At 39.3% G+C, this 25083-nt stretch overlaps 1 protein-coding gene across 1 annotated transcript in view; it reads right to left on the reverse strand.

Annotated features, from left to right (window-relative positions):
* The window catches only part of LOC141794895 (exportin-1), a 32637-nt gene extending 7779 nt beyond the window's left edge, over nucleotides 1–24858 (reverse strand). The window contains exons 1-20 of the mRNA XM_074675506.1: nucleotides 24472–24858; nucleotides 22300–22431; nucleotides 21948–22049; nucleotides 18324–18396; nucleotides 16198–16259; nucleotides 14747–14791; nucleotides 10131–10312; nucleotides 9577–9625; nucleotides 9366–9485; nucleotides 9073–9201; nucleotides 8827–8985; nucleotides 8481–8678; nucleotides 6409–6547; nucleotides 5369–5550; nucleotides 4601–4757; nucleotides 4337–4500; nucleotides 4121–4255; nucleotides 3857–4040; nucleotides 1991–2097; nucleotides 444–638 (exon numbers count right to left, since the gene is read on the reverse strand). Coding sequence (XP_074531607.1) covers nucleotides 444–638; nucleotides 1991–2097; nucleotides 3857–4040; nucleotides 4121–4255; nucleotides 4337–4500; nucleotides 4601–4757; nucleotides 5369–5550; nucleotides 6409–6547; nucleotides 8481–8678; nucleotides 8827–8985; nucleotides 9073–9201; nucleotides 9366–9485; nucleotides 9577–9625; nucleotides 10131–10312; nucleotides 14747–14791; nucleotides 16198–16259; nucleotides 18324–18396; nucleotides 21948–22049; nucleotides 22300–22425 — 2508 coding nt within the window. The 5' untranslated portion in view covers nucleotides 22426–22431; nucleotides 24472–24858. The remainder of the gene's footprint in view (nucleotides 1–443; nucleotides 639–1990; nucleotides 2098–3856; nucleotides 4041–4120; nucleotides 4256–4336; nucleotides 4501–4600; nucleotides 4758–5368; nucleotides 5551–6408; nucleotides 6548–8480; nucleotides 8679–8826; nucleotides 8986–9072; nucleotides 9202–9365; nucleotides 9486–9576; nucleotides 9626–10130; nucleotides 10313–14746; nucleotides 14792–16197; nucleotides 16260–18323; nucleotides 18397–21947; nucleotides 22050–22299; nucleotides 22432–24471) is intronic.
* Nucleotides 24859–25083: the final 225 nt, after the last annotated feature.

Here is a 25083-nt window from a genome sequence, read left to right on the forward strand (position 1 = left end):
GAAGACTTCACATGTCAGAGACCTAAACAATAGATACAGTTTATTAACTTAAAATGAGTAGAAATGCGAGCGTGATGAACGCAACCTAAATCAGTGGAGACATCATCAAGACTTTTGCTGAACATTCTCTTAAAACACATGAACTGAACCAGCCAATAACAGAGCTGTGGTTTACAGACTCCTATGAATGCAACATGTTGTAACATGTTTCCAAGATGATCAGTGTTTTGATTTTAATCGTGGCACACGAGAAAGACTTTGTTTGATAAGTGTCAGTTACTTCATATCAGAGTTAGAATCAAAAAGATCACCATCAGAGTCACAGTTTGGAGACAATACAAATAACATCCATACAACAATATCTACAGCCGGATAAAAGAAATGAGGAGACTGTAAGAGATCAGTGGATCCCTCTGTCAGACTATAAACTAAGGCTGCCTCACCTTGTTGATCATGTTTAGGGTGCATTCAAAGACAGCATCAAAGATCTGGGGTATCTCGCTTGTGATGTGTCCCCCGAGCTTGTTGACGATGGTTGCCATGGTACTGAGCACCTCAGGCTCACGTGCAGCAGGGACGTTGCGCTGGTAGTCTATGAGGACGGCGTCCAGTAGTGGTGGGACAAAGTTCTCCCCGACCTAAAAAGAAAAGAACAAACAGAACAGGAAAAGAAGGCTGTGATCATCCAGCTTTGAAGACGTTTAAATAAGTCTCCTTTCTGACAGGTAAGGTACAAGAGGCTGAAGTCTCGGCACGTGTCTACAACCTGACAACACTGAATGCTAATTGTTTGGTAGATAAAATCATGGCTGAAGGCAGAAATCTGAGTGTTAGATCTAAAAATAGCAGCTGGATTAGTTGCACTCCTTTTCTACTATCAGATGCTTCATTGATTGCCACGGTTTACAGGACTCTCTGAGGACACAAGAAATAAAAGAGTCACAGCTGCTTACTCAAAAACTGCATTGATTGCTTTAGCATGTGGTATGAAGCCAGGGATGTGTAACAAACCATTTAGGAGCAGACATACTCAGAATAAAACAGAATAAAATCCTCAGACTAGAGACAGGAAGTTGTGTTTTTTTTTCAGGGCTGATACTGATACCGATCTTAGTAGTCAAGAAAACGAATAACCTATTGAGCTGATATTTATTTGAAGTAAAAGGGAAAATTTAATACAAACTCCAACACTTAACTTCAGCTCCCAGGCTCAGCAGCATGTCTTATAAAGTTAAATGAAAACTTAAGAAAATAAATAGCTGCCTAAAGTTTTCTACAATAAAAAAAGTTTTGCACAATTTAAATGTGACTGAAATGTTGTTTTATCTTTTACGTATCTTTGTTTTAAAGTCAGAGACAAATTGACCCAGTTTTCAAATTATTTATTCTTGGCCGCTGGATCAAAAAAAGGCTGATGCCGATACGCCACTAATTGCTGAATATCAGCGCCGATAATCAGCTTTGACCCTTGCTTCAACTGAGGAAATAAATGTATGCTGTGGATGTCAAGTGTATCGTGAGTCAAATTTACCGTTACAGCTCGACATCTAGTGGTTTTCACACAAATTGTTCACTGTGTCATCAATTCCTGGAATCAAGTGTCCTATTTGCAGTCGTTGAGAGCTTGTCTCTCACAGACAGACTCCCGCTGTGTAATGTGCGGTTAAAGGGCAAGTCTGGAATATTTTTAGACATGATTGTAGAGAGTCTTAGGTGAAAAGGGATTACCTTAGAAGTCACAGAGGGCATGCACTGAGTGGTGTGTTCACACACAAACTCATTAGTAATTTCTTGTGTCTCTGGTTATAAATACTCAAATTCAGACAGCTAGCACAGTTCACCACACTAATCGAAATCTGTTAGAGCCCAATATTAATGTTCTCCCTGTGAACTCAGAGCTGATTTTCATAAAATAGATACTATTTTCTACAGCAGCAGTCACTCAGCAAATAATTTCCCCAATTCAAAAGGTTTCAGGAGCATTCCTCACCATCTGCGGGTCGTTTGATCTGCTAACCCAGCCGGAGATCAGTTTCAGTGTCTCTCGTTTCACTGTTCTCATACTCCTGATCAGAGGCTGTTTGGTCACCATTTCACCTGCAACGCACACAAAAAAAGATAAGATAAACCTTAAACACAAGTTGTGTCTGTACCGGTACATTTGCACAAGTGCACTTTGAATGTCCATCATTCTTGAACAAGTTGCACAATCAGAAAAATCCCAACAGTTTGTAAAAGCTGAGATGTTGCTCTTTGAGCCAATATAAAGTTTTTAGGTAATTTCACTCAGGTATTTAAGGAAGCCCACAAATACACACAGAGTGTGAAGCAGAAGAAAACAGAGCTGAATTCTCCTAAAAATGCCAAAAAGAAGATCCTCCGGTTATAAAACTTCCACTGAGGTTTCTGCAAGCATGTGATAAAAGGTAACATTAGATTGGATAAACATTGGAATGAATGACGCTCTCTCTATCTAGTTTTCACTTTGTATATTTAATTATATGTGCAGATTGATGCTTGTATTGTGTGGTGAATTTTTTAGAACAGTGTACCAAGTCTAATTTGTACAGTGTGTGCAAAATTCAATGTTGATATGTAGTAACTATTTTATTATCCAGTGTCATGCTGCGTTTGTACTGTGCGTGTGTAAGAGTGTGTGTGTCACACACTGAGTAAAACAGCGCACATATATATTGTGCTAGGTTAGAATCATGTTCCAAATCTCTTAACCATATGAGCTTGATTTGAGGTTTGTGATGTGTGTTTTGTATAACAATGTGTCAAGCCTTATTTGTACTGTACACTGTGCATAACCAGCTGAATATCTTACTCCTTCAGTTTCACTTTCATTTTGTCAGTGATCCTCGGGTTGTTTGTGTGTGTGAATGTGAGGAGAGAGCTGTGTAGATGCAGGACGTTCTTGTGATGCTGTCAGCAACCTTTTTTATTCAACAAAGTAAGCAACAATGCTCATAATGTTAAAGTACATTTGTTTTTTAATGTTCTGACTTTAAGTTTATCCTGTAAAATTTGTTCCCGATGTTTGATTGCTGTGTTTTTTTCTTTTACTAAACCTCTAAAATCAAACTCTGTTTTTCTGATTTTCTTATTTCTTAAACTGTTTTACTCTCATGTAACATACAGTAAATTGGAAAAAAACTCCAGATATTAGAAGTTTCAAGTATTCCAGAAAAATTAGTTTGCGCATATTTTTGTAACAACGTGAGATATTGTTGTCTTTTATTATCTTTTTGACTGGACTATGGCAAAATGGAAGTTTTAAAAATCAGAACTTAACCTCAACTAAGTTGGAGAAAAAGATGCTACTGGCAGATGTGTTTAGCCTGGATTTATTTCAAATAACTTAACATGTTTTCTTAATGTTTCAGCAAAGACATCTGCATTGCTCTGCAACATGCACACATACATGGAGAGGGAGGATCATAGTTAGTGTTTGATTGTTCCATAGAAAAGACTTTGCACAGATCAACGTTTCCTCCTCTTTTCCGAATCAGCAGCCGATGCACAAAGAAATGTCCTTGATATTTGATCACTACTGACAGACCTCATATTGCCCCACTCCTTCTGTCTGAGCTCAGACAGATGAGTCACCAAACACATGAGCATGCAGAAAAGAACAGGAGACAGTCTGTTTGGCCCACAAACAAAATGCAAAACAAACACTCCCAGAGTCTCCTCTGACACTACAGAGAAAAAGTGAAAGTAAAATCCAAACAACTGGATGTGCTTGGATCTCTTCACAGACCTCTGGTTTCACAGTAATGACTCCTGGGGTGTGAACATCAGTGAAATAAATCAAAGTCAAATATGTGATACAGAGACACACCTCCCTTACCGTTTGTCTGGATGGCAGCAGAAATGTTTTCACTGAGGCACTTGTAGACGTTGAGCATGTCGAGGTAAATCCTTCCCAGCTGGATGACAAACGGGTGTCCCACTGCTTTACAGGCTCTGACGTTTGTCTTCAGGATGCTGCCCAGCTGCTTCACAGTCTCTGGATCCTTCAAGATGTCCACGTTCTGAGGGAGCAGAGGGTTCAAGATTAACACTCTGCTTTGACATATCAACTTGTAACTGCGGTATTTAACTTGTCTCTTACTTTGGTGGCCTGCTGGATGATGCTGTCCCACACCTGGTTGGGCAGCAGCATGTACTTTTCTATCAGATGTTCTTGGACAGCCTGATCCGTCTGCGCTCCGATCATATAACCTACTGCTTCATAAAACGTGTGCACCTGGACAAAAACAAAGAACATGTCAGTATGCAAACAGCTGCAGAATGAGTCTGAGGAGCAACACTTTGTCTTCTTACTGACCTGCTGAGGTTGTAGGTCACAGATGATGGTATTGATATTGTTCAGGATCTCGTCGATGAAGGGCATCACCTCTCCCACCTGCACTTGGATGAAGTGGCGCCGGCACTTCTGGGCAATCTTGATGAAGGTGTCACAGGCCATGTCCTGAACACCGTCGTGAGTCTCTGATGAGGAGAGGACATGGTAGAAATAGTTGCATGATTTCAGTTCCTTTAGACCTGTGCGTTACAATTTTAAAGGACATATAATAACACCATGTCTCACCGTGCATGAACTCAAAGAGCTTGTTGACGACTGTTTTTAGAAACTTCCAGTGGGCTCTGAGGAAGCGAGGATACTGGCCAACAATATACATGATGTTGGAGGCAATGATGGCCTTGTTGTCTTTCCCTCTCTTCTGCTCACACAGACCCAGCAGATCCTAAAATCAACAATGTTTGTCAAAATTAGATAATCCTATCTGTTAACCTGCAAAAACACAAAAAAATATTTTTAACAATACCTAAATGTTACAACAAAACTCCAGCACTTTTTGAAGTCTATTGCCACTTCTATTTTTGGTCCCCTACGCACTACAATCAATCAGAAAGTAAAAGCTAGTGGTAACAGAAAAAAACTGAAAAACAATATTTGGGGATTTTTTGTTGGAAAATATCGAAGTCCGGATTCTTTGTCAATTTTTTTCATTTTTAAATTTAAATTCTGCATTTCAGTCTTTGTTTATAAACTGGATTGCAAAGAAAGTTACCACTTTTCTCCAGCAGAGGGTGAAATGTTTTTCGCTGACTCACGTGATGTGTATTTTAAGAGAAAATATGTCTCCTGATGTAGTCTGTAGACATTATCGTCATCAAATAACTATTTTCCCGTGGTCTGGTGCTAAAAAGCAAACTAAAAATTGCATAACAATCGTAAATATCAAAGAATTGCAATTTAAATCGAATCAACACCCTAAAAATCGTAATAGAATCAAATTACAAGAATAGCTTTGATGGATCTTTAAGTGTTAAAATAAGTCACATGTTTTTGTACCTTGATGACAGTGACCAGAAACCTCTTCTCGTCTTCCTCGTGCATCGCCCCACTGATGGATCCAATGGCCCAGCACAGTGTGTTGAGGTTCTTCCAGGACCACTCGGTGCCATTCACCTGGTTATGAAGCTTCTCTGTCATGATGCGTTCTGTGTCTGCGTAGTCCAGGTGAGTCAGGTACACTGCAGGAAAATACAGAACAATAAGTACATTTATTCAGTCAATGTGTGGCTAATCAGAGGCTAAGGCACATCTCTTTAGCAGTAATGGACGGAAGCACATGTATGTTGAAAAAGTCAGTATCAAGGATTATAGGTGATAAAATCAGTAGACCTCATTTTCTCACAATCATAAAGAATCCTTTTAAAAAATCCTGGATCCGGACGGTGATCCAGATCACCTCCAAAATTTAAACACTTCTCCCTTATCATATTTTTAACATTTCCTAAAAATTTATTCAAGCTCTGGTCATTACTTTTTGAGTTATGTTGTTCACAGACAAACAGGCACTCTCTCCCAAAAACATAACCTCCTTGGGGGAGGTAATGATAGAAAATAGTTGATCTTTTTCACCAGCTGCTCATGCAGGTTTCTTTCTTCTTTACTATAGCAGCAGGTTACAGGACATATTGTTTATTCTGTAATTTCCTTTCCCCTTACATATTTGTGTCCTTAGTGTCCATTTTTCTTGTTTGTTTTTACCAAAAGATAAAAAAGATAAAAACAAAATCATAATTCATAAAGTTAGGTAATTTTACTTATTAAACAATATCAGGTTAGGAGAGATATAATCCAGTATTAGCACTCCTCCCATCTCTTCCTTCTCAATCAACAGACTGCAGTTTGTCTAGCTACAGGCTTGAGGTCAGATCACACCTCGTGTCCTAATAGAAAAGTGTCAAAAACAGTAAGTGTGGTTTCGTTACTTTGGGTTCCTTTGTTATCAGAGAGTAAAAATACCAATAATAGCATCTCTCAACATAAAGTGAAGAACTACACCACTTAGCAGAAATACAACTTCAGATGCTCCCAGGTCTTACCCAGAGTTTCCCTCATGTTTTTGTAGAGGTTTATGGAGTCCGTGTCTTTCATAAACTCTCTCACCACCTCTCCCTGGTCGTTCTCCACCACCAGCACCTCCTCTGGCTTGGCCATCCTGCTCACCATCAGCAGGCGCACCTGTCGCAAGAGATAAAACCTGTCAGTGCTCACACACATCCAGGAGCAGCTTCAGTTTGCCGTACAGAAACACACTCATGGTTGTTTTGCTTTACTAGCTGTTGATTTCCAGTAATGCTGTAACTAGTCCTTCTATTGGCAGCAGTTTAGAAACCACCTGTTGTTGACCAGTGCCAACTGTTTCCAGTATGACTCCCTAGGTTACACTGACTGAAAACAATTCTTCACTCATATAAACTTACATATAGTGGCAGCTCAGTCTATAGGGATTTGTTGTACGTTGCTTTGGACAAAAGCGTCTGCCAAGTGAAACTGTAAATTATAAATTGTATATATGTGACTGGTGTCCATAGATATTTAAGGACTGATGGGAACCTGACAGAAGCTGCTGGTATTCATGGGGCAGAGGTCAAGTTTGTATGTTAACTGATAAATCTAACTTTATATAATATAATATAACCATATCAATACTCATTCATTCGATTTAAAAGCAAGAAGTTCTTAAACTCACTTAAAAAAAAATAATAGGCAACTGAGCTGAAGAGCATCACTTGTGTGCTAGTTAGCAGTCCGTAGCTAAGACAGTATAATGATTGTTGATCATCAGTTTTTACATAATCTAGCACTAATGCTCAGCTTTCAGAATGGTCTTTGAGCAAAACCAGAGCTGAAATTTTGCAGATGGCAAAAATTTGTGCTGCAGAATTCATCTAGTTACTACTGCACAGTATGAGGATGTGCAGTTTCACTACTGCACAAAAGACTTCCAATTAAAAGTGTAATAAATTCACACGCGTGTCTGCGATCTTTACAACCTCTCCTCTGAATGTTTGGCGTCTGTTTAGCCTATCAGCTGCTCAGCAAGTGAGTGTATATTGTGTTTGTTTGGTTATATCTATTTAACCAGAGCGCAGCGTGACCAGCATGAACACTGACAAGCGCGAGCATGGCGGGCCAGCCAGCTGGTAGCGGGAAGGTCTGCTGTATTCAAATTTTTTTTGTTCTGTTACGATGACATTGTGAGTTCTGAACAGCTTCTTTCTGTTTTAAGTTACATTGCACACATAAAGCACAACACAGCACAGTCAGTCTCAGAAATCTGCTTTAAACACGCCTACAAGGTGATCAGATCTGAATATAAATGCTCACACTTCACTTTAACATGCTATCTCTGATGAGTCCCTGGAGCTCAGTTAGTCTATTTCTGAAATGAAATGTCCACTAAAGTTACAATCACATGACTTCACCAAATTGTGCAACACTGGAATCAGTGGACTACCATCTGACCTGCCTGTGTTAAAATATGTGGAAAAGAGGAATTAGTATTGTGCAAAAGGACACGTTTAGGGGTTCAAAGACAGAACTGTACATTTTTCATGGTCATCTAAAGGATAACTGCAGTAATTATATATACTTATTTATTTATTCTGAAGACAAAAATGTGGACGGCAGAAACTTTTACTGAGCTTGAGTTATCACTAATTAAGAAGAAAACAAAAGTTGAACCGGTGTTGAAACAATTGTTCACGTCAGAATTATTTTTCCAAGTGTTAGAAGCAATTCAGATAAAAACACGTCTTGAATCAAGACCTCCCTTGAAAACAATCCATCCATGACAGTAATCTCTTCTGTCAATCTGTAGATGTGTTGGTCTCTGTCTGATCACTGAGTATTTCTTTTTAACCTATAACAGTTTAACCTTTGGCCCTGAAACAAGTAGTGACTGCAGTTTGCTTTGGTTAGCTATTAGTAAAAACAGTGTGGCAACTAAACTTTTGGGTCTAAAGTCAACTTATTTGGTATCAGCAATGATCTCTTGTATACCAACAACTTATTTAACTTGCTAGTGAAAGTATATGCATAACAGTCAATGCGGTGGGCGTAATTTTTTATTGATCCTTCAATAAACCGGGACGGTGTGATTATCTGGTACCTTGGAGAGGACAGGCAGGTAGAGCTGTCTGCGTGGAGGTACATCAAAGTGCTGGTTGCCAGAGAGCAGGGGTGACGTGGACGTAGAGAAAGGACTTTCTCTGTAGAGCTCAGCAGCCAAGTGGTTCCAATACTCCAGACAGATTTTGAAGATCTCAGTCTCCTCAACTTCTGATACCAGCAGCATATAGTGGAGGGCCTGAGAGGAAAGAGAGTGAGCACCATCAGGCATCAGATGCATCTCTCTGCGAGGAGTTTGAGATTAATTGATGATTTCTGCAATATTACTTATCTTTGCTTGTTCAACTGTCTAGAAAAGCTGTTCCACCACCACACAGAATTCTTACCTCCATTAATGTCTCTCTGAGGTTTAGCCGCTTCTCGATGAGCTGCCCGTGCTCTTTTAGAAACGTACAGAGGAACAGACTTAGGTTCTGGATAAAGTTCTGCTCGTCATCTTTCCCGTTGGCATAGGCCAGCCGAATGTTGGTGTTCAGAGGCAGCATCTGCACGGATACACAACAGATTTAAATCAGAATTCATTTAAAACAAAAAAAAAATATGAGCCTGTGCATCATCCTATTGGGACCCACCTGTTTGAGCTGACACATAGTTAGGGTAAAGAGTGTGACGAACTGCTCCTCATACTGGCTGACGCTCACTCCTGCAATCTCTGTGAGGCACTTCAGTGTCACGTTGCGAAACATGGGCACGTTCAGGAACTGTAGGAACAGATGTTGAGTTTTGCTTAACAACTTGTCTGAGTAAAAGCAGCCTTTATTTTGAGGAATTTTAATCTTGTTTGGCATACGAGGGAAACCCATGAGGGAGGATTTGATTTACAAGCACTTGTTTCAGGCAAATTAAACTTGACGCTCGAACACACCTTATACACCAACGTGCTGATCAATTTGGTCTCAAAGATGTATCCTAGAGGAATCCAGTTTAGGAAACGTAGAAGGGTCTCCAGGGTGGCGTGGACAAGGGGTGCATTCTGAGAATTTTCCTAAAAGGTAAAAAAATAAAGGAAAAAAACTTTGGTGTGTAACATTCAGTTAACTACAGTGGTTGAAGGTGATCTATGAGAATTAGCTTACCATAACAAACTGGCAGAGCTGAAATATCTGTGAGAACTCATTGCACATACTGAAAGAAAAGAGGGAGAAAAGGTTTAAGGTAAAGGATTACCGTACAAACTTTCCTATTTTGGAGATCTACTCACTTTAATTTAAAGAAAATGTTGGTAAACTTCTTAGAGAATAAAAATTGAGGAATTCTGGTTTGAAAGTAAAAATATTCATTGACTCAGAACTCAAACTTCTAACCATGAAGCTAATGTAAAGAAGGCTGACACAGTGTACAGGTTATACAGTGATCAAGCATTAGTCAAATTCTGTGGTGAATTTGGACGTTGTCTTGTCTTTGTAAGTTTTGACATTTGCAGCCTATGACATGCTGTTTAAGAAACTTGTTAAATAGCTTTCTGATCTACAATGATTACAAAATACATGAAATACTGACTGGCTTGTTAAATGTAGCTCCACGCTGTAGTAGCAGATCTCTGCATTGCATTGTTGGAGTAATACTGCTGTACTTAAAACACAGACACTCTGAGAGAGTGTCTTATGATGCTCTGTGAACACTTGCTGACCTGTCTTTTAGATGTTTGGCTTTGACCTGGGTCATCTGGCCACTGGAGAAATCGAAGACCTCTTCGCTGAGGAGCTTCAGGATCACCATATTGTTCTGACAAAGGCTCTCGCTGGTGCGACTTGCCCCGACAATGTCACTGATGAAGGTGGGCCAGTGCTTGGGCCACTCCTGCTTCAGGATCTGAGGAGACACGCAGACACATCTTTGATGTTACATGACTGCAAAGTGCAATGGAGGGGGTTTAGAAAAAAAAAAAAAAAAAGATAAAAATGCATTTCACACATTTAGGACAACTATTTGAACTTGTGTGAAGGAAGTCATGTGGTACAAGCAAAGCTACAAAAAATCAAACATTAAAGGTACCAGGCTATTAAATATTATCCACTTGAAATAAAAACACTTCTCAGCAGAATTTTGACACCATATTGGCAGCGATGTAATAGCAGTTGGATCTTAGTTATGTAAACAAAAAGATGTTGAGTACAAGCTTACAACTTCCCACATTCAAAAACCTCTAAATCTGTCAAGTCTGCCAAAAAACAAATTAGACTATTTAATACTTTGAATAATCAGTTTTCCTTTAACATATTGGTGACTATTCATAACTTAAGGTTCTTCTGATAAATTATTGTGTACTTGTTGGGTTTTTTGTATAAATGTATCAAAGTAAGGCAGTTTTCTTTCAGGTCTGGATTTGATTGCTTTATATTTAGGTATGCCACATATTTGAAACCTCATTGATGCTGAAGTTGACTTGCTGTGTTTGTACTTGGAAAAATGACATTTTTGAGGCAGTGTCCAAGTAGTACAGGTGTAGTTTTGGCTGCTCTGGCTGCCTGTTTCAAACACCAGGGAAAACACTGCACTTATTTATTTGTATTTTGAATTCAAATTATTTAAAAAACAACAACCATATAGCACAATATTGTACTGATTTATCAACTTTTTCTGAACTGCCCTTGATAAAAATCAAATTCATGCTTTTCCATGTTGCATAAAAACTGATCTACACATTTGGACGCAGCCTCCTGAGTGTAGAATCTGGTGCTTGAGAGTCCCTGAAGGCTAAAACAATGTTACTTGGCTGACGCAGGCAGTGACTCACTCTCAGCGGCATTAATGCAGAGTCACTCATAGAGCCAGAGCTCCAGTGTGTCTCTGTCTCCCTCACAGGAATATAGATCAAACACACACACGGAGGTCATGTCACAATGGTTTACATTCAGAGCAAAATGCAGAATGTGGGCTACTATTCTCTTCTGTTTTGGTGGAGGGGGCTCGCTGAAATACATCTCAATGAGTCACGTAGTATTCAGAAGTGCTCTGCATCTGTCAGACAGCACAGGGTAGTGGATTGCTCATTTCTACAGTCCAGTGTTAACGGCATTCACCACTTCCCTGCAGTAAGGGTGCAATCATCACTGACACTATATGTTATGTAATGTTTTCCTCTGTTCTCATGACATATTGTGCATCATCGTTTACTACCTGCAGCCTCATCTACACATCAAATGTTTTGAAATTGCAAACCAAATATTGAGGTTTCTCTAATTAGAATTAGTTTTTACACCAATATGTCACCAGTGACGATTCGGATAAACATTAGCTGTCCTTCTAAAGACGGCAAGGAGACTATAAGTGCATTGTTAAGATTAAACCATGGTAGTAAGAGTCACACAAACCTATTGACTTCTAAAAACAGGATATTTTTCTTCCTTGTGACAAACAGTGTGTAGGGTAATCTGCTAACCAGTTAGTAAGGAGACAATTTACCCAGTTAGCCCCTGTGCAGCCACACTGACTGTGCAGCAGAGACAGTGAGTCATTGTTGTATTTGCTTCCAGGGTAAATTTGTATTTTTTAAATGTTGGCAACATTTTGTAGTCTGGATGACTACACTATACACTAATTGACTGAGGCAGCAGTAGGTGAGCAACTCTCATGTTTTGTGACGTAAAAGTAATGCTTTGTTAAAGGGCTCTAGAAAGGGTTATGTAACCACTGATCCAGGTTAGAAAAAGTCCCAGAGTCTTCTGTATGTTTCAACCTGTGCAATCTGTTCAGAGCGAGGCTGACAGGTACTGAGTGCCTCACAACATTCAGGACTACAATAAAATTACGAGCCACAAAATGGTGAGAAATTCTAGGTAAAGTAAATAAAATAGGTTTTTACATTACCATTAATGCAATGAGATAATTAATGTTTTATTCTGTTTGGTGTTGTACTGTTTTGTTCTTCTAACGACTCAGTGAAGGATGTGACAGCTTCTTCATGTTAGAACCAGAATTTAAGACCTACACGTTTTGCAGGCTGGAGAAAATGATCACTTTCCCTACCACTTCCCATGTCCAACTATGATGCAATGCCAACTTTATTCATGTTGGTTCTGACAAAAAAGGTTCATAGCTGTACACCGGTCAAGGTGCCCATGTTGACGGCCCACTCAAGCAGAGAGAACCAACAACTGACACACAAGCTTCGTGGCCACATTGCCATAGCGTAGAGAGGTCTGAAGGTACAGGACATCAAGTTCAACATGTTGACTTGATCTTAAGTTGCCCATATCTCAGTCCAGTCCAACATCTGAGAGGTCAAGTCTGAAACCAAGTCTGATCCAAAGAGGCCTAACTTCACAGCTTACAGGATTTAAAAGACCTGCTGCCAGTGTCTTCGTGTCAGACAGCACACACCTTTCAGTGGTCTTGGGGAGCCAATGTCTCATTAGTTCTGCTCCGTTGTGGCCCTGGCCCTGGCCTGACCAAAGGGGGGCAGTAATATTGGGCAGGAAAATGTAATGCAAGCATGGCACTAAATATTTTAATTGTCCGTAATTCTGACAGATTAAGATTGTTGATGAGACCTATTAATATTGAATTTTATATTTTAGCATATCATACCAAAAGTGACTCAAAAATAACTCATAACATTCATTATGCAGGGAAATTACTTTGCTTATTGGGCAGAAAGAGAAAATAATAGACAAAGAAGACAGACAAGAAAATATGAATAACAATACCGACCCTGCTGTTGAGCTCTCACAGCCACCGGACATGCTTTTTTTAACTAAACAAAAAAACTCAGAACTATTTTTATATTAACTTTCAAGTCAAGTTTTTTCACCACCCTTTTTGTTTTCTGGTTTGCCTGAGCTTAAACTGTTCTCCTTGGCCGCATGATTTAAAGTGGATGCTTGTTTTGGCATAGTTGAAGTCATGAAGCGAGAGAGGGGCAGAGGAGATCGGCATCAGGTTATGTGTGTCATGTGGACGACTTCTCACGTCTGTTTGGATTTTATGGAGGCTGAAGCCCCGTTCTGCTGCTACACTACTGGACTGACCACTGCTACTTCACAAAGTGTTTCAAAGTCTGGAAACATTTCACCAAGTGGGGTAACAAAAAGTCAGCACGACTCTTGGAGAGCATGCGTCCTCAGAGTCTTAGTGGTCACAGATGCACCCCAACTCAACTCAATAGATCTTCAGCACGCTGTCAGCAACAACCCTTTGGCAACATCATGACAACACAATACCTAATCAATTATGCATGTTCGCCACCAAATGTACAGGGGTCCGACTGCAGGTGCTGTATGTAATTAATGAATGGCTGTGTATGACAATAAAAGTGATGGACTGGATTGCTCTCAGCTCTCCTAATCAGTCAAAATGACAACTTTCAGATTTTTCCATAATTGCTCAAAAAGTTCTGTCAAAGACCGAGAATAATCGGTTAATGCAACCCCTGTTGTAATGCTTTGGCTATCTAGTGTAAGTTTCTTCTTTTTAAACCAAAATGGGTGGCTACATGTCTGTCTTTAAGGAACTGAAGATAGACAGGTATAGAGTCCAACAGGAGCTAATGGTCTTTCATTCCAAATTTCAGTCTCCAGAAAGACCCCCTACATCAACCTGTGTATTACATTCTTGTGTGGGGCTCTGTGCTCCTCCTATCGAGGGGCTGAAAGCCGGGTGTGAGTGTTAAGCTACAGCTGAGTTTCCTGCTCTGGTGTGCTCTCTAGCTGTCAATGTGGATAACTTCACTGAAACTGTTTGCTGCCACTTCTTTGTGCCCCCTCTACATTCACTCACATGCAACACTGTGGTGTTAGGAAAACATTCCAGTGTTTCGACAGAGCACAATGAGGTGTCTCTAACAGCCTGGCACCCACAATGATGGCTCATGATAAAGGTTGGGCTTCACTCTGACAACATTTTAAAGTATGACCCTGCAGATTCAATCACAACATAAAAAAAAACTCTTCAAATAGAAACTTCAAGTTACAACTTACAGCTCAAGTGTAATATCTATAATCATTACTACAGGACCTTTTGTTGGTGGAATTGATACTGTAGAGTTTAAAAATGTAGACTGTTGCGTCACCTGACAAAATGTCACACAAACACTGTGCCAATATCATACATTGTTTTTCCCCCAGATAATGTAGTGAAGGGTGCAAAACAACGCAACTGAACATTAATACAACAGAAAATTAAGATGGGGAAACACATCTTCACTATCCTCGAATCAAAACATGCCTAATATATGGTCCTGACACTATACTGAAGATAATCAGTTTATCATCATGCTTTACCCTGTCAATAACAGTGAAGGCTTACCTGTACGAGGATCATGTTTAACTTTCCAATGTACACCTTTTCTTTCTGCAAAGTAAAAATGAACAAGAGATTAATAACAGTGAGTCAGACGTTTTTTTCCCAATAAATAAAAAGCTCAATGAGGACTTTGCATTTTACTTTTTCTATAAAAAGACATCTGTAGTGTTTTATCTCATAATCAGGCTGAGGGATGCTTTGGATCAACATGCAAATTCTTTTTAAATTCGACAAAAAAGCCGCTCCATGTCATAATATAACTTTTAATACATGTAGATTTCCTATATAACAGCTCCCATCACACTGTAGTAAATGTTCAGGCCTGTCTGAAGTGACTAAAAAAACACTTCTGCAATCATATCCCCAAAACCATGTGTGTGAGGAACCAGTAATAATAATAATCAGAATATATTTTTTTTCCATTAAAAATAAAATGAATAAGCGATAAAACTATATTAAAATCTGTTATTACACCATCCAAGCCCTGGAAAGGATGGGGGAACTTATACAACTCAAAGCCTTAGTTGCCACCTAAAATCTATGAGAAGAATTTTGGAGGAAACAGCCAGGTTATGGGTAGGCAGGCTAACATACTTTTGGAAACGGAAACAGAGTTAAAACAGGTGAAAGCAACTCTGTAGAAAAAGCACTGCCTGTCAGTTGAAAGCAAAGCAAAAGCATCCTAGACAAGTAAATACATTCAACTACATTAATAGTTGAGAAAAAGCTTCAGATTCAAGCTATTACAGTCTATAATAAAACGTGGTGTACTGAAAACTGTGCCAAACATCACAGGTAAGAGCACAAAACATGCTAAGCAACTCCACACATTTATTAACAACATGACTTACTCTCACATCAAGGTGACACATGCACACAGCACTCCTGTGTGCAAGTCTATATATAGATAAAACCTACATTTGTATGCAGATTATACACAAGACACGACGCCACTCACTGAGACTTTCTGAGAGTCTTCATTTCAATCATTTCATGTTTTACATGTAAGGTATGTGTTTACACTTAAAACCTCTCACACTTCTTGGGAAGAAAACAGTCTTTACAGCTACACCCTGTGGTTGTTTTTAGTCAAGTTATCTGAAAACACTCTCAGAAGCAGCTGAAGTCACTGCTTTCGACTGGACGACACAGCACTATGGTTACCAGCATTACTCATGGCTGGGCAGAGATTGGCTGACAGAAAAGCCTGTTTACAAGCTGCTCTGATGTCACATGCAACACCATCATCTACCTTTTTTATCTTAACAAATACATCTTTTTTGTATTGTTTATCTTTTTGAACAAAGCCTAAAATTAAACTGGACACTTTTAATTGTTAGTGTATTCAAAAGTCATTTTGTTGGTTGTGTTGTTTTTGTTGGTTGTATTAAAAGCAAGTCTTATGTTATTACAGTAACTGAGTTTTAATCAATTGTTACTCAAATTTGACTCACCTCCACGTTTGATGCATCTGATGAAGTCTTGATAATGAGACCAACGACATATTTTTTTATACCTGCAGACACACAGAAAAAACACTGTTAGTGTACCCTTTAACGTTTGTAAACTCAAACATATCCTAACATGACGAGCAGCCTGAGGCACATTGCTCAGTAACGTAGCTGATTCTCATCCAAGTATTTGAGCTTTAGAGAAAAACAAAACAGTGTAGTCTTTCATTGACAAAATGTAGCAGATTTTGTTTGTAAACAATTGATCTTTTAGCTGCTGCTATCACTGAACTTCTACAAGGAAAGAAAGGTCTGATCAGAAATGTTACGTTACTCCAGGCATCTAAGCAGACAACCTTGCCAAGAATATTAAAGAAAACTGTATTATTAGTTCTTAATTGTATCTGAATTCTTGCTTTGGTATATGACTTTGGCTTTCAGTTTAAAAGTCAAAAACGTAGTCAATTGTGTTGCAGTATTTTAGCAATGAAGCAAGACATCCATCACTGGATGCAGCGCAAGATAACTAGTCTTGATAACAAGTGTTAGTACTTTTCTTTCTCATTAACCTAATGTTACACATTCAGAGAAAAACCATGGATTACAACTGATAAAATCCTTTGGTGAGCTGGTTCAATCGAAAACCCATAAACTAAAAGGGAAATGGTTTCCCTACAAACTGCAACAATGTGTCAATCCATACCTAACAACAAGGGGAAATATCCGGTTTAGGAAAATGAAGCCCATGTGGAAGTGCTAAAAGTTGCTGTTTATCAAGAATCTACTTGGGCTGGCTGCAGAAAGACCGGAAACCACGTACACACCAGGCCAATAAAAAAACATACCTTGACGGCATTAAAAAGCACATTTACAGCCTGGTTACAGCCTAGATTGCTGATTTTGCTATCAGCACACAATGTACAGGGGGGATTCTGGCTCAGAGTTAAGAAGATAGTAGGATCGTCTAATTGTCAAATCAGAGCCACAGTTCAGCTCACGTGACTGATGGGCACCCTATAGCTGTTAGAAAGGAGGCTCAAAGCCCTCGTCATATCCGACATGGCTGCATCCGCTGATTGGCTTCATTTCACTGTTTCAGGAACAGACAGGTGACATTGCGGCAGCTACGTTTATATTTTATACAGTCTATGTTAACAACCATTTGGGAAGCTAGGATGATGGTGATATCACGTATGGTACCAGGAAAGCTTCACATCGCATGGAAACTGTATTTTGCTTCATATACCAAGAGACCTGAGAGGAGATCAGAGCCGAGTCAACCCCTTATGTCATTTAAAAATCCACCTTGCATCTCAAAATTCCTTCAACTTCCCTTTTCTCTACCCCGTCTTTATAGCAATGAAAATGTTCCAAGTTTCTGTTTCAAAAACCAAAAGCATAAACAGAAAAACAGCAGGACACAATAACAGAGGAGTGACACCACAAAGAAAACTGCAGCTTGTTTTACAGACCATGACAACAGAGAAACATAGAGAAAAAGAAAACTGAGGGAAAAATTTAAACTATTTACAAGAGTAATATTGAGTGGTACAGCACAGTGCAGAAGTCTATCGTGCTTTTTAAATTAGAAATACTAATTAAGACCTTCACTCTGACTTTGTGCTATGTAATTTGAGCAAGAGCTGAAAGCGTCTGCCTCCTAGCAGCTGTGTGAATGAAATGACACTGTACCTGGGATCATGGAGTGCCACTAATATGTTTTGTCTCCTTCATCCATTACAACATCAATGGTCTGAAACAAATACTAAGAGTTTCTTAAACAAAGAGGCTTCATTAGAGTCCTTAAAAAAGTTGCCATCACATTTATATTCCACGCAAGCACCCCGAACAGGCGCAGTAATAACTTAAACCAAAGTTCCTTGACTCTTTTACAAAGCTCTAAAAATCAGTGCCGGAGTGTTTTGGTCGTTTCCTCTCTGAAACAGCTGCCACAGTCCAAAGCCCAACCTGGCTTGCAGCGGCCAGTGTGAGCCAGTCGTGCAGAAAACAAACCAGCATGCCTAGTGTGGGAACGCTTCTCGACTTGGCAACCGCACGTCACAACACTTAAAAAGGCACCAACACAAATAGAACTCATCTGGGATTTATACCACAAAATGCAGTTTTACCTTCACACTGATTCCTGGGGAGAATCTTCCATCTTGTTTTGATAACCGTTTCCAGAATCTGAAGAGCATAGTACTGTAACATGCAAGGAGAGAGAAGCATTAGGACAAAGCTTTCATTAAAACACTCAAAAACAAGCATTGTGTAATTATAAAAGGAACCAAAAACAGTATGAAGTAAACCAGCTTGTTATAACTTGCATTTCTAAATTGGATTAGACTGAACCACATTTTTCATGCAGATTTTGAAGTAGTTTTGCAGAGCATTCATTTGTAGTTTGTTTTTTTTAAATATCTAAAAGCAGCATTAAGCTTGAACTCTGCAGAAGTCCTGCTGTTTCTCCCAGCATCACACCAGACAGCAAAAGACCACTAAGATACAACAATCAATGAACCAGCTTTTTCCTGACAATTTTATTTAAATGCTCTCAAGAACTCGCTGAAGTCTTTGGGAAATGTTCTTACACTGATGCTACAGACACTACAGATTATACGGTTGGGCATCGAGGACTGTTTTTCAACCATTAAATTTGAACAGGTTATTAAGGCAACATGCAATCTGATTGTGATAAACAGCCTCAGAAAGCATAGTTCAGATTTGTCAGCAGTATGTTATCTTGTGCATGAGCACAACAGTGAGGATCATTTACAAAGAATGCTGGTTATAGAGCAAGCTGCACAAAAAAAAATCATTTGTGTGTATCACGAGCATGGACAGCTGGGGTATGACGGCAAAGGTCATATCAGAACGGATTTTTCAACTTCAAAATAGATTAAAACAAAAATGGTAAGAGTTTAAGCTAACAAAAAATAAACATCAGCTAATTTTATTGATATTTGTGCGATGCACACACATTATGCCAAGACACTGAGATAAACAACCATGTGGAGAGCAGAGACTGTGAGAGCTAGCCAGACAGGAGCACTTAGCAAAACATCTTTTTTAATTTCAGTGCAATCATTAGCAAAAATTCACAGCTATTTTGGACTGCACAACTATGACAAATTGTGACATTTCTGAAAAGATGTAAACAGTATGAGTTAGGCCACCACCAATATGATAGCACACAAGGTAAAACTATGTGAGAACAGCAAATGATAAGAGGAATAAAAGAAATACTGCCATTTAAACAAATGGATTCTAATTAACACAGTCTACTTTGAATTAAAGGCACATTTTTTAGTGACTTGGTTCCTTTAAAAGTTGCACATATGCAAAAAAAAAAAAGTCTGGACTTGCTTTAAACAAGAACCAGAAACAATTAGCAAAAAATAAAGTCATCGATACCCAACCCATAACCATCAGTTAACTTTCTAACACTGAACCCTAGATTTAGGCTCAGGTCTAAAAGTGAATCAGATCCCTTGTAACTGGTGTGTCATAAGGAACAGCAAGACCAACCACAGGCTATGCCCTATGTTCATTTTAGATTGCTTAAAAGTGAAGCATGAAGAGAAATTGGAAAAAATAATTATTCATCATTTTTGGTTCTAATGTTACTTCAGCTGACTGTTTCAACTGTAGGGATCATCAATTTCAGAGTATCCAAAATAATAATGAGTGACATGTATTAAAAGATGTTATTAAAGCAGGATTAACAATGTGCTGCAGACAATGGGACACTGGAAGATTAAAGGTGAAATCTCCTTACAAGCACACTTGCTGCACACCATTGATTGGTGTCATTTGTGCTGCACACACTTCTGTTTTTTTGTTTCACCTTTAACTGCCACAGTTTGCACAAAAACCACCACAAGAGGTAAGAAGAGAGAAAACTGCCAAATGCTTTGCAACTTTTTAGCTTTTTAGCATCACATCATCAGAGGGTCTATGCTGAGGAAGAGTGGGGGACAGAGGGGAGAGAAGGAAGAGGATGAACTGTAAAAAGGGAGGGAAGGGTGGGGCGGGAGGGACGGGAACACAGCCATGATCCCTACAGGTGAAATTAAGCCCTCAACAGATTGTCTCACAACTATGGATCTTACTGACTGCAGCCTGCACCCTCCCTCTGTCCAATGAAACAGATGCAATAGAAACGGATGAACAGAATTCAGTCAAAGGGAATTTAAAAAGGGTAGACCTTGTGGAGGCCTGCCGTCAAAGCCTAGCTGTGTCATGATGCACAGGATGACACACCCCTTCTCTTCCTATTACAAGCCATAAACATAATGGAACATTGTGATTAATATCAAATAGTCACAACTTGAATTCATGACATTTTTCAAATATCATAATCACTGCAGTAACTATGTCAAAGCCAAATGCTCACAGTGCCTTGAAATGATGCACCTTTTAAACTAATGAAACAAGATCAATGCAGAATTCAAGAGGTGTTTACCTTGTGTTCCCTCTTTTCCTCTAATGCCCTTTTTTGGCAGACTAAAAATTTAAAAACTAGAAAAAAAGTGCTGTTGATACATCAACTTAGACATTAGTCATGAACGTCAGTGTTAAAAAGCAATCTTACAGGCAAGCAAAAAAGAAAAAAGGCCAATGTCAAAGAGTGTACTTTGAGGAAGTTATCAATGTGTTGCATTTTATAATTCACTCAGTATGATCACTAATTTAAAAAATGAGCCGTTTTTAAATTTAGCACCAAAAACATTGTTTTGCTACAATTATAAGTCTGTTAATACAACTAAATATTAAATCACTGAGTGGTATGTCCGTTTGCTTTGTCAGCTGAATCGGTACAGAGGTGGGGCAAACTCAAATCTGAGAACTGCAAACATAATACGCAAGGAGTTTTGGGGATATCGTGAAGAAACATAGATAATAATCTTGATTACACAATAAATTATTGTAAATTTGTTGAAAAAAACTTCAGCTGCTCCACAGTAAGACTAGCTGCGCAAAGCTAATGTTTTTGCAGCTTATGCTGTTAAAACAGCTTACGGTGTGTTCATTATCTTACAATACAGAAAATACACTGTATGCGTTAGATCAAGCATATCAGGCAGCTGTGATTACAGCATGCACACCTAACAGGCAGAATAATGGTGTTAATCCAATCTATAAGTAGACCTGGGCAGCCCAGGCAACTTTTCTACATGAAAATTGCTTTTTATGCTACCGTTACACTTCTCTGATACAAACAGGTTGAGCTTGTCCTGAAAAACTGTTGTTATGTAACCCATGCACCATGAACCCTGAGAGATGTAGAGATGTTTAATAGTTTGAATTTAGATGGTAATTTTTTAATGATAAACATAGCAGTGGTGCAATCCTGTCCAACTGAATGATTTTAGTTTAATCCAATTTATTTGTATTCATTTTTGAGACTAATTAACTGGATCAACATTTCCTTGACAAGAGACAAAATGGCTAATTTACATTTAATTCAATCCATTTAGAAGCAAAAATGTCCTGCTTGTATTAAATATTGTCTGTACAATGTCATCATCTCCTGCTTAGCTTGTGTGCATCTGCAGTATTTGAAGCTTTTTTTAAACTCAGCCACAAAATACTACTCATGACATAGTTTGATACATATGTTTTTAAGCAAATCACTATAGCTTAGCCTAATTTTTGTGTTTTGTTGTGCAACATCTGATTGGGGGAAACACTTCCTCAAAGCACGTTTAAGTGTCTTTTTATTGATGTTTTCTGGACTGGAGTTGGCTTACTTTGGTGTTCATGTTCTGTGAGAACTCGAGGATGGTGTCCACTCTTGTCCAGGCATCTGGGTGCTCTTTTAAGTGTGTCAACACTTCCTGTGCCATTCTTTGCTGTGAAAAGGAATATAAATCACACCCAAGATTCAATTCTGACATGTGATGAAAAGAGATGCAAAGGAAATTCAAACATCATTAAAATGTTAACTTCTGCTTTGACATTCAGGTTTTGTTTTTAACTGACATAATTTTACTTGACAACTATAAAGCATTGATAAAAACAGAACACCAAACATAGTTGTGTGTTTAACACAAAAACTAGGCAGATGGTTTGTAAGCCCTCTGCATTTGATTTACAACATACCTGTGGTCCGACCCCATGGTATAGACAGTTCACCACATTATCCAGCAGGTTGATATCCAGTTTCTGGTTGAAGTCCAGCAGCTGCTGTGCTGCATGGTCTGCTAACATTGTCATAATTGCTGGCATAGAGCTCTGCAAGGAGGACAGCAGAGGGAGGGGGTCATGAGTGCACAGAACACATTCAATGGGGCAAAGTCATGTGAACTGTGTGTTTAGAAACAATTCCAAACAGCTGACCACTAAACAAAAGTCCCCCTGGACCCACCAGAGAGCTGTCATTTTAAGAAGTTCAGCCCAAGCCTGTCAAAAACTACCTTAAACACACATGAAACAGGAAATGTGTATGGTCTTCCTTTTCCTGTAAAAAAGGTAGATTATTGGAGACTTCTCTTCAGTTGAACCAGGTGGTCTAGAGCGGCAAGAACAAATGATGTTTTTTTTAACCTCAAAATAATCACTATTGCTTATCAAGCTTTGTTTAGTTTGGAATAAGGGGCTTTTTACTAGACTTGCATCATGCTCTTGTTGCAAAAAATAGGCTACTATTGATTTGAAAACTTTTGAGTCATGTTTGGCAGTAACAGCTCCAACAAAAAAAAAAAAACAGCACCAGTTGTTTTACTTCATTCTGGTACCATTACAGTTTTTTGAATCACATGGGTTTTTGGTTTCTTCACTTATATCGATCAAATAATGCAACTACATCTACAGATGCTATACATACAAAGTTTAAGCACACTGTTCTGCTTTGGTAAATTGCAAAAGATCAGGTACAGTATAAACAAACATAACAAATCATGTTGAACCAAAGAATGTGTTCAAGCAAAGTTATCTTGAACGTTTGAAAAAGTTGCTGAAACTTGCCCTGTCAGAAAATGCCAGTGCAGGTGAGCCCATTTTAATGTACATTACATCTAATTACAAAACCAAAAGAAAAGACACTTCTTCGGTAGTTTTAAAGATGTACAAATGCATGTAAACGCAGAAAGCAGCATAAAGCTAACAACTCTGTCCTTCTGTATTGGCATCTCTATTTCACCTGTTATTATGACACCATATCAAGAAGGTCACCACAGCCACGTGCCGAAAGTACTGACCGACGTCACGTTGTTTACATCTGCAAGTGATGAAGCTCACTCCTCCTAACACAGATAGCAACACAAGTAGCGAGCAGCCCAGGGGTTAAAACACTAAATAATGAAAGCAGCTTACGCCTATGCTGACAGTTAGTAGTACTGAAGGTAATGTAACCCAATGTAAACAGAGTGCACGCGGCAGCAGAAGCAGCACACTTCACATTTGCCAACAATGGCAGACTTAAACGCTGTGCTTGTAGCTAGTTGTTAGCATTGTGGCGCACAAACAGTTCACATGTGGTGTTTCACTCCTGACTCGCAACCACTCCCACCTAGGATACCAGTGACTGAGACCTCCTGTACATGCATTTCAGTGTCATTTTAACGACGCTGCTTGTGGAAGTTGATGGCTTGAACAGCAGTTTCACTGCACAGAGCCAAAGAATGGTGTTACGGTTTATTTGATGACCCCTGTTAAGTGGTGACTTCATTCGTATACATCAGTGGTTGTTGTAGTCAAAAGAACTGTAGCCTCACGTACCCTGTAACTACGACAACCACCGACGCCTTTAGCTGAAAGTCACCAGTTAACATGGTCACTTGACAAACCGTGACACCGGTACTGGTTTGTCATAACAGTTACGTTTACAGACGCAGAGATTAAGTTAACGTTGGTCACAGCCAAGTACCGAGCAACATCAACTTAACCTCCGCTCACATCACGGACTGTAGTGATGCTGCCGTGGTGGGAGAGGCACGGATTTAATCATACTGCGTTTGGCTACTCAAAAATCTGTGCTGTATGCACTCAGATAGTTATGCATTTAGTTTGGATAAGTTACAACACTTTCATTGGTAGCCAACATTAGCTAATCCTTATAAAGTGGTTGATGCTAGCTAGCAGGCAGTCGAAGGCTATTAGGTTATCTTGTTGATGCTATCATGAATTAGCTGAATACCACTATGACAAGCAACGTCAACTGTACTGTAACACAACTTAATACCAACAGCAATATGCAATTTATTGTCTTTAAAGGAAAAGTCAAGATACGTTCATCACAGCAAGGCAGGTTTGCACTTCACCCCAATTACCTACCTAAAGTCCGAGGCTCTGACTGAAAAGAGTGGCGTTTGCCAAAGAAGCTACAAGATATAGTGAGTACTTGAGTATCACTGATGATTTAAAAAAGATTTCCTATTTCTGCAGCGTTGACTCTATCTCCAGCTCCAGCAGTGAGTGATGTCTGGCTGGTAAGAACCACTGATGTGGATTCAAAAACTACAATCACGGCAAACCCTGCAATATGTCACTCCGATACATTTTACGAAACAAAGTAAACCTTGATTCACTAATAAATTCGTAACTCTAATAATTTTCCAGCGGGGCGGTGTAGAGGTTGTGTGCCTGCGCCTCCTCTCCTCTCTCAAGCAACTAACTCTCAACCGGTTGAAACCGGTTCAGACTGGGAGATTCCATCTCGGTTTAGTTTTCAGCCGATGGCGCCGCGTAAAGTTTGGACTGGGGTTACGCCCACCTTGAGCTGTGATTGGCTGCAGCCTCGGCGGAGACCTCCTACTTTGTGTCCCATTGAATGATTGACCTGTCAGTTTATTTCAATTCGCTCAAGCGCCCACGCGACTACTCCGCCCGGAGAGAAAAAGAGGGCAGACTCCCATGCAGAATGGACTTGTTCATGACTCCGCTTAT

This window comes from Halichoeres trimaculatus, unplaced genomic scaffold (assembly GCF_033239565.1).
Source record: "Halichoeres trimaculatus isolate MK-OKI-2021-1 unplaced genomic scaffold, fHalTri1.1 fHalTri1_scaffold_8, whole genome shotgun sequence".
NCBI classification, from domain to species: Eukaryota; Metazoa; Chordata; class Actinopteri; order Labriformes; family Labridae; genus Halichoeres; species Halichoeres trimaculatus.